General features: G+C 35.8%; 1 protein-coding gene across 1 annotated transcript; it reads left to right on the forward strand.

Annotated features, from left to right (window-relative positions):
* Positions 1 to 10,646: 10,646 nt before the first annotated feature.
* LOC121987737 (omega-3 fatty acid desaturase, endoplasmic reticulum-like) lies at positions 10,647 to 16,786 on the forward strand. Its single transcript, XM_042541472.1, has 8 exons — positions 10,647 to 11,073; positions 11,198 to 11,287; positions 11,371 to 11,437; positions 15,073 to 15,165; positions 15,254 to 15,439; positions 15,532 to 15,612; positions 16,167 to 16,304; positions 16,388 to 16,786. The coding sequence occupies exons 1-8, from the start codon at positions 10,706 to 10,708 to the stop codon at positions 16,577 to 16,579; spliced, it is 1,215 nt and encodes a 404-aa protein (XP_042397406.1). The 5' UTR covers positions 10,647 to 10,705; the 3' UTR covers positions 16,580 to 16,786.
* The last annotated feature ends 2,166 nt before the right edge of the window (positions 16,787 to 18,952 follow it).

An 18,952-nucleotide genomic window follows, 5' to 3' on the forward strand; every position in this document is an offset into this window, starting at 1 on the left:
AGCTGAACCGCGTCGGCCCACATGAAAACACAAAGAACTTTGGGACAAGCTCATAGAACTGCACCAGGGAACCAACGACGCTAAGGTAACAAAAAAAGATTTATTTTTAAATAAATTATTTAATGTCAAAATACAGGAATGTGAGATTGCTAGTCAGTTGCACGCGAGGATAAAGGACATCCTTAACGGACTCCACACAATCAGTCACTGATTAGAGAACCAGGACCAGATAAAGTATACCTTAAACGCATTTCCTCGAAATGCACTATGGGCATCCATCGTGGATGCCTATAAGATTTCGAGAAACTTGTCAAAGTTAAAACTAAATGAATTATTCTGTGAACTAGAACTGCACGAACAGACTAATGCCAAATCTGAGAAAGGTCTTGCTCTTATTGCAGGATCATCAAAAGACAAGTCCAAATCTAAGCCAAAACCTAAAGACGAGTTTGACCCAGAATCAGTTGATGAAGAACACTTGGTGAACTTGATAAGAAAAATGTTCACCAAGAGAAAGAAGAACTTCACTAACAAGGACTTGCAAAAGAACAACTCTGCCTCCAACTCTAACAATAAGAACGTGACCTGTTTCAAATGCAACAAGAAGGGGCACTACAAGACCGACTGCCCGAATCTGAAAAAGAAGAAGGACCTCAAAGCAACATGGGACGAATCATTCGGAGATGAATCAGACGGTAGAGAATCGAAGCACTCAAACTATCTTGCACTGATGGCGCACGGAACTAAATCGGAAAGTGAATCAGAAGACGGGTATGAACCCGAATCAAGCCATGAGTCCGCACTTATTTTCGAAGGTTCCGATGAGGTATATTTTAGATTAAATAAATGGTTCTTTAAAATCATTGCATGCTTAAATAGTAAATTAAGTACTTATGAAAATCAAATAAACGAACTAACAAAAGATAATGATAAACTTAATGAACAATTAAAACTGAACTCAACATCTAAACCAATTCAAATTGAAATCTCAACTCAAGTTGCCAAACTTGAGGAGGATAATTTCAAATTGAAAAATAAAATAGTTAAACTAAACGAATTACTTGAAAAATTCACAACTAGATCCAAGTACCTTAATATAATACTTGGATCACAAAGAGCTGTGTACAACAAGTCCGGACTCGGATATAAGCCCAGCTCAACCAACAAATTCTTTATATATTTAGTCAACCAAAATAAAAATCAAAGTAAAGATTGGGTTCCGAAAGCATGTCTAACCACGCAAGTAGGACTCAATCAATATTACATACCTAAAGACAAAATTTATTATATAAATCAAAATAAATTAAAAGACTCTCCCTTAAACTCTAAAGTTAAATCTTTAAAAATAAATACAAAAGAAAAGAAAAACCTTAGTTATTTAAACCTAACTTAAATAAATACAATATAAACAAAAATTATAATCAAGTATACTATAATTATAAAAGTAATCGACATAAACCTAAAACTTAAACTCAAAATGTTGAATAATTCGGCGATGGGGGGAGGCTTCAAATTAGTTGACACATCCAAACTAATAGCTTACCCAGTAGGGTAATTAGGACTAGCTAAAATAGGGACAACAATTTAACTTGATAAAAGTACTGTTGAAGTTTTGGATGATAGTAGGTTAGGAAAACTATGTCTATGCATGTTTAGGAAGATATGACTTCGACCTGGTGCATTTGGCTTAGTGGAACTAACTGAAACTACCCCTTACGGATCATAACTAGTTAGACCAAGGTTTTGTATTAAATGAAGTGGATATGACTATTTGGAAAACCTCGAAGGCATGGTTACTCTAATGATGTCCAAGCGACTCACCATAATCCAGAAGTTTATCCAAAAAATATCTATTTATTGAACACAAAGCTAAACATAAATCTAACACAAAGCTAAACCCAACCCTGAAATTGAACTTAACTCATTTCACAAAATTATAGGATTCCCTGATAGAAAACATAGATTGGGTGAGATGACTAAGGATTTAAAATTAAAATTAAAACTAAAACTTTAAACTTTAAAATAAAAAATTAAACTAAAAAAATTTAAAACTAATCTTAAAAATTAAATTTAAAAAAAAAAATAAAAAAATTTAAATTAAACTTAAAAATTAAATTTTAAAATTAAAATTTAAAATTAAACATAAAAATTAAATTTTAAAAATAAAAATAAAAATTAAACTTAAAAATTAAAAAATAAAAAATAAAAATTAAACTTAAAAACTTTAAACTTTAAAATTAAAAATTAAACTTAAAAATTAAAAATTAAACTTAAGAATTTAAAATTAAAAATAAAAATTAAACTTAAAAATTAAAAATTAAACTTAAGAATCTAAAATTAAAACTAAAAATTAAACTTAAAAATTAAAATTTAAAAATTAAAAATTAAAAAATTAAATTAAATTTAAAATTAAAAAATAAAATTAAACTTAAAAATAAAAAATAAAAAATAAAAAATAAACTTAACAATTAAAAATTAAACTTAAAAATTAAAATTAAAAATAAAAATAAAAATAAAAATTAAACTTAAGAATTTAAAATTTAAAAAATTAAACTTAATAATTTAAAATTAAAAAATTAAACTTAAAAATTTAAAATTAAATTTTAAAAATTAAAGTCATAAATTAAACTTAAAAATTAAAAAAATTAAAATTGAAAATAAACTTAAAATTTAACTTAACCATAAAATTAAACTCAAGATTAAAAAAAAATCTTGAAAGCGCCTTCGACACCATCGGAGGCGCCCTCAGGAGAGGCGGAAAATTCCTTCCTAAGCGGTGGAAGGCGCCTTCAACCGCTTGAAAGCACCCTCCATAATCGATGGAAGGCACCTTCCATGAAGCTTGAAGGCGCCTTCAACTATTTTTTTCTCAGCGAACAAAACCGAGTTCTGTTCACAAATTTGACATCAACAAGGCGCCTTCCAGCCCAGTTTTCTCAACAACTTCATCCTCAAAGTCTCGAAAATGCCTCCTAGGTATACCCTACCTCAATATGTATCTTCAATACTTAGTTTATATGCATTTTTCTTGTCCATTTATGCCTATATGTGTATCAAATTAGGAAAAGACGACATGTTGCCCCTAGCACTAATAATGCTCTATTTGTTGATGCTAGGTTTCCCACCGAGCGGCTTAGGCTAGATTTCATTAAGCATACATATGTTCCATTGAAATCTAGGTACTTGAATAGGACTTTTTTTACCCAGTATTATATCCCTATTACACAAGTCATTGAGCATTACCAGTTAGAAAAATTGGTTTACTGCAGTCATGCAGTAAATCTTGATTTATGTGCTCAGTTCTATAATAACTTAGGATGGATAGATGATCTGACTTACTCTACCAGAGTTAGTGGAAAGGATTTTTACTTTTTCCCTACTTTAGTATATACTATCATAGGACTCAGGACATCTGCATGTCCATTTTTATGTTACCCTAGTAGGGACCTGTCATTTGGTGAGCCCTACTCCCATATTACATTAGATACTGTTTACATGTATTTTTTTGGGGAGGAGAGAGTACCTACAGTGACTGACTTTAACTCACTCTCCCTCGGGGTCCAGGACTATATCCTACATCGAGTCCTGACTACATGCATTTTGCCGATCACATATCGCGACGCTGCGATGATGCGACCTTCATACTCCTTCTTTTTGTATGCCCTCTGTCAGCATCTAGACATCGACATTGCATTACATATGTTTCATAATGTCATACATGCATTCGGTCTTATCACTAGGTTTGAGGTCCACATGCCCTATTGTCATATTTTGACATATATATTTTCGACCTTAGAGATAGATATGACACAGGGGAGGACTACTTCCCTTAGTGTATATGATGAGTTTAGTCAGCGTCAGCTAGCATTAGCGCATATAGACATCACCGCTCAGGGGACTCTATCTTGGAGAGGTGCGCCTCAGCCATCCGTACCAATTGAGGTCGAGGAGGAGTTTCCACCTTTTATTCCAGCCGAGGGAGAGGAGTGGCTATAGTTTACGGCTGAGGAGATGTTTGGGTATGCTCCGACTTCGGACCATCCTTCGACCTCGACCCAGCCCTCGACTTCTCTATTCGTCGAGGATCGACTTTCTCGACTTGAGGAGTCCTCCGCTCAACTTCGGCAGTCAGTCTTGGATGGATTCAGGACACTCCGAGGGGAGATGACCACTGGATTTACTTCCCTCCGAGATGACATGACCACCAGATTTGAGCAGATTCTTCAGGCTCTGCGCTCCTGAGCGACCCTTGCCACCACTTGCTGACGATAATCAGACCTAATCGTGTTACATACATTATTATACATTATATATGAGTTGACTCACTATTTTCAGTTAGTTGCTCTTCAGTCTGATTGTTAAAATTAGGAATGTGCTTCATAGACTAGGATCAATATTTTCAATATTATTTTCAACATTTTCAAATTCTAGGGCAAAATTCTTTACTTATTTTTCTCAAAATTCTCTTATTTTTAGATTTTCAAAATCAATTTTAGCCTTAGTCTAGATTGAACCCATAAAAAGCATGCTCCTATAGATTTAGGACTTGAGCATCTCATCAACACATTAGGGTCACCTTGTTTGTGTATTCCAAACTTAGAAAGGGGTGAGATGCATAGACAGCTTGCCTGGACTTAAGATGCTTATATTAGTGCATCAATATAAGTCTGGACATTAAATACCAAATCTACAGTAATCAGGTTAAGTAATCCAGGTTAGTCAAACACTAACTAGATACAAAGACCTAACCCGACTAACCAAGTGAACACTGCTATCTTCTGATAGTTAGTTAGTAACTAACGGTTAGACAGTTAAGGATACTTTATAACTGATTAGATTATTTTAAAGTAATCTCAGGTTCAGGGGGAGGGAAACTAAGTCAGCAAAATTTTGAAAACATTTCATTAAAAAAATCCATTTTTAAAATGATTACATGTCTTGAAAAATTATTTTTAAAACTATCTCAAACAATTTTTAATGTTGCAATATTTAGTATTTTAACTTTTGCCTTGGAGAACTTTAACCTTAAATTTTTTTAAAGTTTTTTTGGGGAAAACTAAACATTTTTAATTTTTTTTAAAGTTTCTAAAGTTAGTAGATTTTAAAAGTATTTTCAACCTTATTTCTCTTGTGAAAATACTAATATCTAGTCTTATAAAATTTATTCTGCAAAATGTTTTTAAAATCTTTTGCTTTACAAGATGTCTTGAAACATTTTGAAAAGGTTCTTTTCAAAATTTATTTTTTAAATTTTTAAATAAGTTATTTTCTTTATCATTTTTTTAAAAACGCTAAGTGATTTCAAAACTATCCTTGAACATATATGTTGTCAAATATTTTTGAAAAATTTTTTTGGTTATATATTTTTTCCTCCCTCAAAGTAGTCTTGAGACATATTGTCCAAAAATATTTTCTTACTTTTCCTAGCAAATTTTGTTCTGTCTATTAATGTTTTTTGATAAATGCAAAAGGGGGAGGGTTAAAGGGTTAAATTGAAACAAATCGAAATCCGAATAACTTAAACCAAATCATGTGTATATTCATGCTTGCATTTTTTTTCTCCTAACTTAACCCAAGTTGTCATTGTATCAAAAAGGGGGACATTATTGATACGGTTCGTACTAACGGTCGAATCTGGGGTTTGATGAATGACAAGTAAGTTAAGTTAGGTTCCGTCATGATCTAACCACTTGATTGAGTGTGCAGGAAATCCAGTTAGGTCAACGGGCCTACCGGATAGCTAGTATGAAATCCAACTAAGTCGACGGGCCGACCGGATAACTGGTACGAAATCCATCTAGGTCAACGAGTCGATCAGATAGCTGGTAAAAAATCCAGCTAGGTCGACAGGCCGATCGGATAGCTGGTACAAAGTCCAACTAGGTCGATGGACCGACCGGATAGCTGGCACAAAGTCCAGACAGGTCGACAAGCTGACCGGATGTCTGGCGAACTGGTAAGTTAAGGAAAGTCACTAGAGGAGAGTGACCAAGTGAGGACGGGTCCCGGTTGAAAGGACAGTAAGAGTCGGTCTAGTTTAGGACTATTTGAGATCCCTAAGCTGAGATCTTGACTAGTTCCTGGTCCTGGAAGGACATGAACTAATTACTACTCTGTATTATTATTAAATTATCCTAATACTTATTTTGCAGGGTATTTTTGAGCTATCATCATTTTGCAGGACAAAAGAAGAAAATTGCCTTCGGATGAACAGTGTCCGAAGGTGCCTTCAAGTAGTGAAGGCGCCTTCGTACTATTCATAGAAGGCGCCTTCTATGACTACAGAAGGCGCCTTCCATGACTATGGAAGGCGACTTCCACATGATAAAATTTTGGCGTCACAGCGGATAAGTGTCGGGTTGTTCGGGATCAAACTTGCCTCATTGGAGGTGCCTTCCATGGCTATAGAAGGTGTCTTCCATTCTCTATTTAAGGCTGCTCACCCAAAGCTTTTTGAACACCAACTATACGAGCTACTGCACATCTGATTGAACTTCTGACTGCTCCAGGCTTTTGCTATAACTCTGCTGCAAGGTTGCTGCGCCCAACGATTGCTCTGAGGATTTCCAATTACGATCGGTAGACCGACATCGACACAAGCGCTCCCACTTCGATCTCCAAAGTGTCGGTAAATTTTTTGTGTAATTAAATGTTGCAAAAGGACAAGTGTAGGGTGTTGCACTTGTTCTAACTTTCCTTATACTCGATTCCCTCTTCCGTAGGTACCGGAAGAGGTTTATAGTGAATTACTCATCGATAGGTCCGCGTGACTTGGGTCTTGGAGTAGGAGTGGCTAAAGGCTCCGAACCAAGTAAACCGCTTGTGTTCCTCTCGTGCTTGCTTTTCATGTTTTTCTTTTTTGTTACGTTCACACTCTAATTTTAAAACGACGAAAATAGAATTTTTGAAAATCATGTGATTCACCCCCCTCTCATGTGAGTAATCGATCCAACATATACTAGTTGTGTAGGCTATGTATCATCATCATTATCTTCCGCTGTATGTTTGTTTCCAACCACATGGGTTGTTGTTGTGGTTATGGTATAACCTTGTGACAATGTATCCAAGAATCATATGTTGTCTCATAAGGGGGGCATACTGCCCAATTTTTTGTTGGACATGTAGACCTCTGGGGCGTGACATGGATGTCTCTTCATCTTCATCCTCAGATGTTGAGCATCTCTCAACCTCCGAATCCTCGTATACATGTAACAAAGAATGTCTCTCTTTATTTTTGTTGTTGCACTCCATTGAGGATGGATCTTCATTGAACTTCATCAATTTACTCCATAGCTTCTTGGCATCTTCATAATCTCTGATTTGATTCAAAATATTGCTTGGCAATAAATTACCAATAATTTGGTCACTTTGTCATTAGTCTCACATCTTTGGATTTGTTCCTCACTCCATTTGCTCTTCTTGAGAATATTTCCTTTGTCATTTGTTGGAGCTTGAAAACCTTCCATTAGAGCAAACCAATACTCTATATCGATCATTAAAAAAATTTTGATCCTTGATTTCCAAAGATTGAAGCTTGCCGATATGAATAGTGGAGGCGCTCTAGTATCATATCCGAGTCTATCTCGGAAGTCCATCTTGAAGTTGAGCTCTCTTGATGATAATCTTTGACTTGTTGACTTTAAGGCTTCAACTTCTTCTAGCTCGTTGCCCTTTACAACGATGAGTCCGGTGAAGTCCATCTTGAAGTTGAGCTCTCTTGATGATAATCTTTGACTTGTTGACTTTAAGGTTTCAACTTCTTCTTCTAACTCGTTGCCCTTTCTGACAATGAGTCCGGTGAAGAGCGGTCTCACTCTGATACCACTTGTTGGGACCAAAGAGAGCTTGGGGAAGGGGAGGGGGGTGGTGAATAGCTCGCTTGCTTCGATGAAGATGGTCTTGATCAGAATACTTGAAGTGAACAACTCTTCAATTCTAACACAAGGATTTACTTGGTATCCATCTCCTTAAAGTGACTAATCCAAGGATCCACACAGTGTACACATCTACACTATGAAAACGCTCATTCCTAGAAATAATCTGAAGACAAAGAAGCCTCTTACAAGCTCACAACATAAAATATACCAAGAAGAGCAAGAACAAATACAATGAAATCTTATACAAGATTACAACAATGAATCTTACTTTGCTCTCTTCTTATCGCTCGAATCTGCCTCTTGGTGGATGGAAATGTAACAGTACTAAGCTCCAAGAACTCCCAAGAACTGCATTGAGTTCTGCTATTGAGAATGACCATGAAAACCCCTTTTCTAGGGTTACCACAGACACCTTAATCGATTCAGCTTTTTCTTAATCAATTACCACGTCAACAATCTGCTCAGAACCTATAGAATAACTCTTTTTTTTTGAACCCTAATTGATTGGTGATCCATCCCAATCGATTCAGAGAGCCTTAATCGATTACCCAATCGATTTTGCAACTCTCTATTCACTATAAAAAAAAACCTTAATCAATTAGCACAATCGATTAAGTATTCTTGCAACAAAACATTGTCTAATCGATTAGCAGTGGTTGAATCGATTAGGTCAATCGATTCAGTCTTATTTTCGTGTATTTCTGTTCATGAATCTCTTGGCCATAATCAATTAGTCCAATTGATTAGACTTGGTCCAATCGATTGACCAATCGATTTGAGCCCTTTCTGTCTTCTCGCAAGAACCTTCTAATCGATTACCTAATTGATTAGCTTAGAGCCAATCGATTTTTCCAATCGATTACCCAACCCTAACTTCCTTAATCCAAGTCTAGGGTTCCCTTGTCCAATGTTAGGTTAATCATGACTTGTTGGGATTTCTCCACCAAGTGTCCGGTCAATCCTTTGACCCAGTTGGACTTTTCTCCTCATGCCAAGTGTCCGCTCTTCCATGACCCACTTTGACTTCCAAACACTAGGTGTCCGTTCAACTTTTGACCCACTGGACTTTTCTTTCCGTGCCAAGTGTTTAATCCTTCATGACTCACTTAGATTTCCAAACATTAGGTGTTCGATCAACCTTTGACCCATCTGAATTTTTCAATGTCTGACTTCACTCACCAAGACTTTTCTCTACCTAGTTTCACTCACCAAGGTTTTCTCATTGCCTAGCTTCACTTACTAGGATTTCCCAATTATCTGGCTTCACTCATCAGGACTTTCTAATTGCCTGATTCACTCACCAGTACTTTCCATTTGCCTAGCTTCACTCACTAGTACTTTCCACACCAAGTATCCGATCCTCCATGACCCACTTGATTTTTCTTCTTCTACTAACTATCTCATTGGTCTTGCCCTTACCTAACCTCCAGTTAAGACTTTCCAGTCAAGTATTCAATCAACCTTGACTTACTTAACTACTCCCTCATATCAAACTGGTCAACCTTTGACCAAAAGAGAATTGTACCAACAATACTCTCAAATGGATAATCACACCTACAATCTTCATATATTGTCAAATATCAAAACTCAAACTTATATCAAACTGATCAACTTTGACCTAAGGACAATTGGACTAACACACTCATGGAGAGAGTAAAACCAATTCTTAAAGGTAATGTATTTACTATAAAAAATATCATCGGTGCAGCGAATCGAATGAAGTATAAGACAATAACAAACAAATACAAGATTAATTTTATCACAAAAAATCATGTATGTGAAGTTTTTGATGATACACTTTCATCTATGATGTATGAATTCAAGTCCTTTAGTGAATTGAAGAATACTGAGATAATACTTTTTGTTATGTTAATTTATTTTTTTTGTATTTCATGATTAATTGTTCTAACATTTTTTCTTATAGCATACAATTTTTATTTTTGTTTTCGAGATATCATTTGTAAAATGGTGGCACGAGAGTGCGAGACTTACCACAAAGTAGAGAATTTCATGGTTGTCATATAAAGCTTCTTGATTTTGTATGTTTAACTTTATTTTTAGTTTTTTTATTTATTGTATTTTAATAATCTGGTATTTTACTATTTTTACAAACAATGGATTATCATATACTTTGCGGGGACAATTTGTCAATGATATCATAATATACTTGAAAAAATTATATATATATATTACTGGAGATGGTAAGACTCCAAATTTAATCAGCATCATTATTTGCTCAAAAAATAAGGAAGAACTTTCGAATGCAAATTTTGTAATTAGTCATAATCAACTTTATGTCATTGGATCTAGAGTTACGAATTTTAGGGGTTTAAAAATTTTGATATGTGATAGTGATAGCAACTAGAAAAATTTAACAAGAAACCTTCTATTTAAGGAATTTTTCAAAATTTATAATTTTTTTATTTTCTAATTATACCATCTATAATTAATTTAGTTTATTCATATTTTAATTATTTATTCAAATGCTCATATTTACTAATTATTTAAAATTATGTGCATCATGGGATACTAGTTTATCAAAATCTTAAAGTTTGATTGTATATTATAATAAAATATTATTTTGATGATAAATGTGAAAGGAGCATGTTTGCTTTTTTTTTTATAAAAAAAACAAGCATGCTTCTAATAAAATAGGGCGAGTTTGTTGCAACGGCACGTGCTCCGCTCAGGTGGATGAACCAACGACGCCTGATCAGAGAAGAGCGGGCCTATAAAAGCCACAGTCACCATTCGAGCGTTTCTGCCCTCGACTCGAGCCTGGCCGATACGAACCGTAGGGGCGGCGAGCGCACGAAATCAGTCACGCAATGACGGCGCCCTCCTCCTTTCCTCGCCCTAGAATCTCCCTCCGCCATCTCTTGCTGTGGCCCTGGGCCGTCACTTCACCCAGGAAGGTCGCGCCGCCCGCCATCCCCACCAAAGAAGAGGACGAGGCGGCCGACTCCCAGCTCTGGATGCCGCCGCCGTTCAAGATCGGCGACGTCCGGGCCGCCATTCCCTCCCACTGCTGGATCAAGAACCCTTGGCGGTCCCTCAGCTACGTCCTCCGCGATGCCGTCATCGTCGTCGCCCTCGCGCTTGCCGCCGCCCGCCTTGACATCTGGGCGTTCTGGCCTGTGTATTGGATCGCGCAAGGCACCATGTTCTGGGCCATCTTTGTTCTAGGGCATGACTGGTATTCGTTCTCTAAAGCTCCAACCAGGACTATAATTCTACGTTTTATTTTTATTTTTTATTTATCCTTTATTTTGGAGATTGGAAACAGGCAATATAACACTACTTGTCTCGACATTTGGCAGTGGACATGGGAGCTTCTCAAACAGTGTGTGGTTGAACAATTTGGTGGGGCATTTGCTTCACTCTAGTATTCTGGTGCCATATCATGGATGGTAATTGAATCTGAATCTGAATCTGTACGTCTGTCTTTTCCCTACGTTGATCTGATCTGTCGCGTTCCCTGGTTTTCAATCAGGAGGATTAGCCACAAGACTCATCACCAGAACCATGGCAATGTGGACAAGGATGAATCTTGGTATCCGGTTAGTAATGTGTTCTCCAAATTGCTCTGTTTATTACAGTATCACCTGTGAGCACTTGAGAATTTGTCACCTTTGTTTCTTTGACTAATAATCTTTGAACTTAACACCAAAGAATTTCTTCTATAGTTTTCATAGATATCATCAACACATGCGACTCCAGATTGTTCTTTACATGTTAAAATTTAACCTAACTGGCCTTCTGATACAATGAATTACTGATGAAGTTTGAGTTTGTGAGTACCGAGTACTGGTTTGAATCTTCAGAGAGAAACAAATGGAACTGATTCAGTCAAGAATAGGGTCGGAACATTAAGATAGAGTATTGGGTGGAGTCTAAAATTACCACACTTACAAAAGAGAATTACTTAAAATATGTGGTGGTTAGAATGAGGCTTCAATACTCAAGTTAGTAATAATTTCTGAGAGAATAAATTTTGAGAGCTTGTACTCTCACCCCTGATCTTTGGAGGCGATGAGATGATGTGTTCATGTAAGCTGGAGCAAAGCGTGATGAATTTAAATATATAGATAGATCCTTTTTCACACCTAGAGACTATGGATAATTAGTAGCCAATTAACATTAATATGATATCAATCTTGCATGTCAAAAATCATCTATTAAGTTCAACTTGTAAAGCTTCTACAATAATTGTTTACCCAACCAGCATTAAAAGCCAGTGCATAGCAAAAGACCAAATCTACAAACAATACCATATCTTTTCCAAGCAAAGCTTATAGGATGCCACAATTCTATGTTATGATCATGAACTTGACCTCAACATAAAACACTTCATTCTTGGAAATGTTGCTTTAAAATGTTCATAATGACTATGTTTGTTCTCTTTGAGGTAAGTTAATATTTCAATGAATTCTAAATTTTCTGATTAAGTTTTCATATGATCGACATCAAGATTTCTTGGTCTATCTTAGTTGAAGTTGGACATTATTGTCTCATAATAGAAAATCTTATATCAAAACTTTTGAAATTGAAATTAATTGTAGTAGCTTATAAATATACTGAATCTCTTAAATATATATCTAGTGTGTCACAGAAAATGGTCCAAAGTATTAGATCTGAAGTAGTAATGGCCCGCAAATCAATTTTTGTCATACTGGTCCAACAAACAGTGTAGATGTTTGTTGGAAAAGTTTGATCACCTTACTAGAATCTTGAAGTTCCAAGGGAAGTAATGGACAGTGACAGGTTAGATTTTGCCCCCTCTTTTCTTTTGATGAAATGAAGGGGTAATATTTATATTTGACGTGGAAAATTCTTGATAATACTTTGTTAAAATTTTAATCACCAGAGTATATACAAATCTTGTTAGAATATATTAATTAATTGTAATAACTATAACAAGTTGTCAACTTTTAGGTGGATCTGGTTTTCTTGTCTTTTGTTTGATTCCTATAATGTAGATTTTGGTGAAAAATTCTTGTTTTGATCTTTCATGACGTAGTGCTTCTCTACTGCATCTTGTCTTTTGTGAAAATATAACCTACCAAGAAAATTATATCAGATGTGTGTTTCTACAAAGGAAAACAAATCATAGAATAAACCGCAGTTCAATTAACGTCATATCAAGGATGTTGATTTGGTTTTTTGTTTGTAATAAAGAAAACTGGCACTTTCAAGAATTCTTTGAAGTGTAAAATGAAAAATAGAAAATAAAGATCAACTCTGAGGCAGAATGACAATTTCCAGACTTCCCAGCGAATAAAAAAAATCAGGCATGAATTAATTTTCGAGGACAATGGTACAGCTTGTAGTTAAGACGGGCTACTTCAATCAAGGAAACTTGTACATTGACACTGAACGCCACATGGTGGCACATGGCGCTGCATTAATTGGTTGGCTGCCTCTTCTCATTTGGGAGGTGAATATTTGCTTTTCTTGGAAGCAACTATTCGCACACACGACCACTCATAGTACAATTCAAAATAAGCTTAAAACAATTTCCTCATATCTCTTTGATTGAGTTGAATTTTTTTTGTCAGATGGACTGTGGAGAATGGGATGTGCGTTTAAGGTGATAAAATCTATGATGAAATAATACTATTACATTTTATATTATTATGATGATAATAAATCAATTCTCTTTGATAGAGGTGATAATATGAGATAATGGTGGCAGAGGATCCTTTGGTCCACTTTTTGTGGACCAGGGGATGGTCCACAACCCAATTGTGGTCGGAACTTGGACGTAATTCGATCCGGCCGTAATTGGTTGCGATCTTTTTGGGTTCACCTTTCCACCCAGATTGTAATTTGGGTTGGGACATGCGGCAGATGTCGTCTAGAGGCCGCCGCGGTGGGCGGGTGGCTAGGCTGCCAGGCGTCGAGTGGGATACGGCCTCTGGCTGCCTGTCCCGACTCAAACTACAACATAAATGGAAAGGTGAATTCAAAGGGATTGAAACCAATTGCGACCGGATTACGGTGACGATCCGGCCGCAATTGGGTTGTGGGTCATCCCCTAGTCCGCAAAAGTGGACCAGAGGATCCAGTCTGGATAATGGTAGTCTACATAAATGGAAATCATAAAGAGAATATTGTATTACGATGAATTGAGAAATATCTAAGATGGATTTAAAAAATCAATTATACTAAATCTGTTAAGAGGATCAGAGCAAACTATATAAGAATTTAAAAATGATCTCCTTCCTTTTACACCTCAAATTGAAGATGCTGAAAAGTTTCTTTACTCGTATCGAGCATGGATGATGATTGTTAGATAGGATATGTTTGTTGGATTACTTAAGTTAGAGTAAACGACACATTTGACTCAAGATTATCTTTACAAATTTTGAGAGGATGGAATATTTACATGATCTCCTCATAATGCTATATTGGACAACCTATAGTGAATTAGTGATCATAGATAATCAATCATTCACAACCTTTTCTTGATGCTGATAGATGAAAAATGATAGTCGTTCTAATACTATGACAGAATTTGTGATGGAATAACTGTCACATTTTATATTACAAGGATGACTATACATGAGTCATCTTTATAGAGGCGATAACATTATCATCATGGTAGTTAATATAATAAAAAATAGATACTTGATATTTATTCCATTATGGTGAATCAAGAAAATAATTAGGTGGATTGAAAAATATTTATTCCATTATCCTCTCCCTATAATATAAAGCATGCACAGTTAGGGCTGTAAATGAATGTGATGTTCATGGTTTGGCATTTAGCTCGATAAAACTTGTTTATATTTGTTTAATAATATAAAGTATATAAAATAAACAAGCTTGAATACTAGTAAACTTGGTTTGTTAATGTTCATGAGTAATTTATGAATACATTTATTTATTAATTTGTGTAAAATTTAATTATAAATTTTTTTCTAATTTTTTTAATTCAAATAGTAATTTATAAAATTTAATAATCTTAAATTATTCATATTATGTTAAAAATAAAAAAATGAATATAAGTTTCATCTACTGGATTAACGTTTAACTTAATTTGTAACTACAACAATGCTCAATTAGTGATCCATGAGCCAAGAGAAGAGCAATATTCAAAAAACTATCGGTTGTTGTTTTCCTAAAATGTTAAACTGTCAGAATATGCATCTTTGTCTGGGATGCTAATGACATGTCTGCTGCTTTATTGTAGTTAACTGAGAAAGTATACCGGGGAATGGATTCTACCAGTCGAAAGATGCGATTTACAGCACCTTTCCCCTTGCTTGCGTTCCCTGTCTATCTGGTAAATCTATGCAACTTTAGCATCTCATTCAATTGAATTCTGAGCAGATTCTAGCTAAACAATCTTTTTGGCTATGTTGAGCCAACAGTGGTATAGAAGCCCTGGTAAGGAAGGCTCACACTTTTTGCCCAGTAGCAGCCTGTTCCATCCAAATGAGAAACAAGATGTGGCCATATCAACTGTCTGCTGGTCTGCCATGGTGTTATTGCTTCTCTTTTTGGCCTGGGTGTTTGGCCCTCTTCCCGTGCTCAAACTGTACGGAGTGCCCAACTTGGTTAGTAGAAACATCGAAGCATACCACAAGCTTTACCTTACAAAAATGTGGCCCCAATTTACATCTCATGCATCTGCCGTTCCTTTCTTCAGGTTTTCATCATGTGGCTAGATTTGGTCACTTACTTGCACCACCATGGACACGGGCAAAAGTTACCTTGGTATCGTGGTAAGGTAAGGACATGTCCCCTCGTCTCACTAGATTCTGAGGCCGTTTATTTTTACCAGCAGAGTAGCAGTACTCCTAGTGGATTGCATAGTGGGGTGACAGTTCTTTTGTTTTTTTTCTTGGCTGATCTATACACTATATAATCATGGTGGCGGTGTGGGTTAGTCATCAATTAAAAAATTAAATTGAGTAGTAACCAAGTCAAAATTCGTCCATTGTAGTCAAGCAACTAGTACCATACGAGGTTCTTTGATACAGGCAGTGCGATTATCTGTTAAAGCTTACAGCTCATGATTGCCATAGGAAGAGAAGACCGACCTTTCTCTAAAGGTGCCACAGCATAGGCATGCATGATGCTCCGCCAAAGAAATAATTAGAAATCTTTTGGCACAAATCATTAGTGTAAGACTGGTCAGTGTAATTATTACGCAATGCATTGAGCACCAGTTGTTTTAAAGAACAATAATGTTCACTGAACCTTCATTTTCACTTCCTAAGCTTGTTGAATTCAGTTTGTTCAGAGAAAATTTAAAAGAACATAACCTTATCCATCACCTAGGAATGGAGCTATCTGCGAGGCGGATTGACAACACTTGATAGGGACTATGGGTGGATAAACAACATCCATCACGACATTGGAACTCATGTCATTCACCACCTCTTCCCCCAAATACCACATTACAACTTAGTAGAAGCTGTAAGTACACTTCCATTTTTTTTTGTTTGTCGACCCCTTGCATGGCAAATGATTAATGACCTTGTTCCTCCAATTTGTTCTAGACAAGGGCAGCTAAACATGTGCTTGGTAGTTATTACCGAGAGCCGGAGAAATCCTCGCCTCTCCCGTTTCACTTGTTTGCTATTCTGCTTCGGAGCCTGAGAATCGATCACTTTGTCAGCGACGAGGGAGATGTTGTCTTTTACCAGACCGACCCTCAGCTTCAAGGAGCATGGCACCACAAGTCCAACTGAAGCTCATTCATTCTGGTAGCAATATTAACCATCAGAAGCAGCACAACTATCAATCTTGATGGATTACACGTTAAAATTGCTCTATCAATAACTTTTTCTTTTTGTTTCTGAAATTGCATAATTTAGAGATTTTGCATTAATTTATCAATTGTCTTATGTCTTTAATCATTCTAGCTCGAGACCTATGCGACCGAATTATGCAATACTATATGGATTCTTGGTTTTGAAATTTGAATATTCTTCGAAGTTAATATTTTTATTCTTTTATATTATCACTCTCTACATTAAGATAACACTTTTAAAGATATGCATGAAACACCATTGAAAGATGGTAGAACAGGAGAGGTTCAAGACAAGATAGACAACATCATTAGTTGACCCAACTATGATTTGTTAACCAAATTGATAGAAATATGTGTTAAATCTAGAGGCAACACCATCAATGCGACAACAACATATATATAGTTTAACTACCAAAATAAGAAACATTAGTATAAGGACTTGTACATGGATTTAGCATAGCCTCAAGAACACAAGAAATTACAATATGCAAAGAGAATACTATCAAATGTGTTTCACCTGCACATTTCACTAGTTAACAGTTCCACAATAAAGAATGTTATAGCATGAATAAGAAAAAACATTAGGTCAAATGTCCCAAGGAATGATAGTTCGGTGAGAGTGATATGATGTCAATGCCATTAATGAAAATAGACATGTTCCGAATGATGTAAGGTTCACTCAAATTAGACCAATGTCGTGGATGCAATTAGGTTGTTGTCATAAATGTAATTAGGCTAACACCATCATGTTCGTGCATAACAAATAAATGCATCCGTTAAAACTTACCTTCTCAACTGTTCAATGCACAAACCTTATTATAGCTAAGATTTGAGGGCATCTTTGGTTCATCTACAAATACCTTCTCTAATATGAATTTTATATATTAATCCTTTTCGAGTCAATATACTAATCCCAACATGTGTACATATTGTTTCTAAGTTTTAGATATCGTGGGTGCACTAATGTGATCCTTAAGGAAGTTCCTTTTTTCAAGACAATTCTACAAACACATGGAATGCAATTAAGACATATCATTAGAGTGGCAATTTTCTCTCATATGATCCCATAATGCCCATCTTAAGGCTAAATAAGCCTTGATAAACCTAAAAGATTAGTATATGATTTTATCTAATCCAAACAATGAAGCCCTAAGTTCATTATTTGTAGTTGCCAACCCAAAATAGGAGAGAATACAAAGAAAAGAATAGAGTGAATCCACCATTATTTCTAACCCACTCTTCTTTCCTTTAGGGATCTCTACCAACCAACTAGGAGGGCTAGGGTTTATAATTTGGGGAAGAAGAGGAGAGAGGAAGTATTTGTCTAGAGAGAAGAGGGGAGAGTTCTAGTCACTTGAGGAAAGAGGTTAAATTTGTTGGTGCAATTAACTCAGGTCACATTGACCAAAATTTATGTTTTGGGCAATATGTTGGAGATAATAAGTTAGGTAGATTAAGCATGAATGGATACGTGACATGAATGAAATTCAAATGGATTCTGATCAACTAGATATTCTATTGGTGTAATCGACCTCAAGACAATATTGACTAGATTGACTAAACTCGGGTTGACTTGAATTTGAATTTTGATCTTTGATCAATATATTAGTAAGATGTTAAGTAGGTTAAGGTTAAATAGATATTTGATGGTGAAGAAGAGTCGAGTAGATCAAGGTTGACTAGATACTTGATGGTAAGAAGTCAAGTAGGTGAAGATTGACTGAATATTTGATGATGCCAGAAGTTCAACAGGGAATTACGAGAAGTTAAGTAGGTTAAGGTTGATCGGATACTTGATAATGTCATAAGACCAACAAAGAGTTAACATGAAAAGTTAAGTAGGTAGGTTTACCGGATATTTTACGATGTGGGAAGTCCAACATGGCGTTGGCATGAGGCGAGAAAAGTTCAGGTGGGTCCTTTTTGATTGGATACTTGGTGATTGGAAGACCAATGGGAAGTTGGTACGAAAACGAAAAGCCCAAGTATGTTATGGTTGACCGGACATTTGGCGATCGAAATCTAACATGGAGTTGACATGAGAAGAAAAAAGTCCAAGTGAGTCATGGTTGACTAGACACTTGGTGATCGGAAGCCTAATAGATAGTTGGCAAGAGAAAAGTCTAAGTGAATCATGGTTGACTGGACACTTGGTGGTCAGAAGTCAAACAGAGAGTTGACATGAGGTGTGAAATATTGGCAGGTCAAGGTTGATTAAATGCTAGGCAACCAGGAAGCCCTGACAAAGTAAACTTCTGAAGGTCATAACTTTTGATTCGGATATTAAAACAAGACGATTTTTTATGCAAAA

This window comes from Zingiber officinale, chromosome 5B (assembly GCF_018446385.1).
Source record: "Zingiber officinale cultivar Zhangliang chromosome 5B, Zo_v1.1, whole genome shotgun sequence".
NCBI classification, from domain to species: Eukaryota; Viridiplantae; Streptophyta; class Magnoliopsida; order Zingiberales; family Zingiberaceae; genus Zingiber; species Zingiber officinale.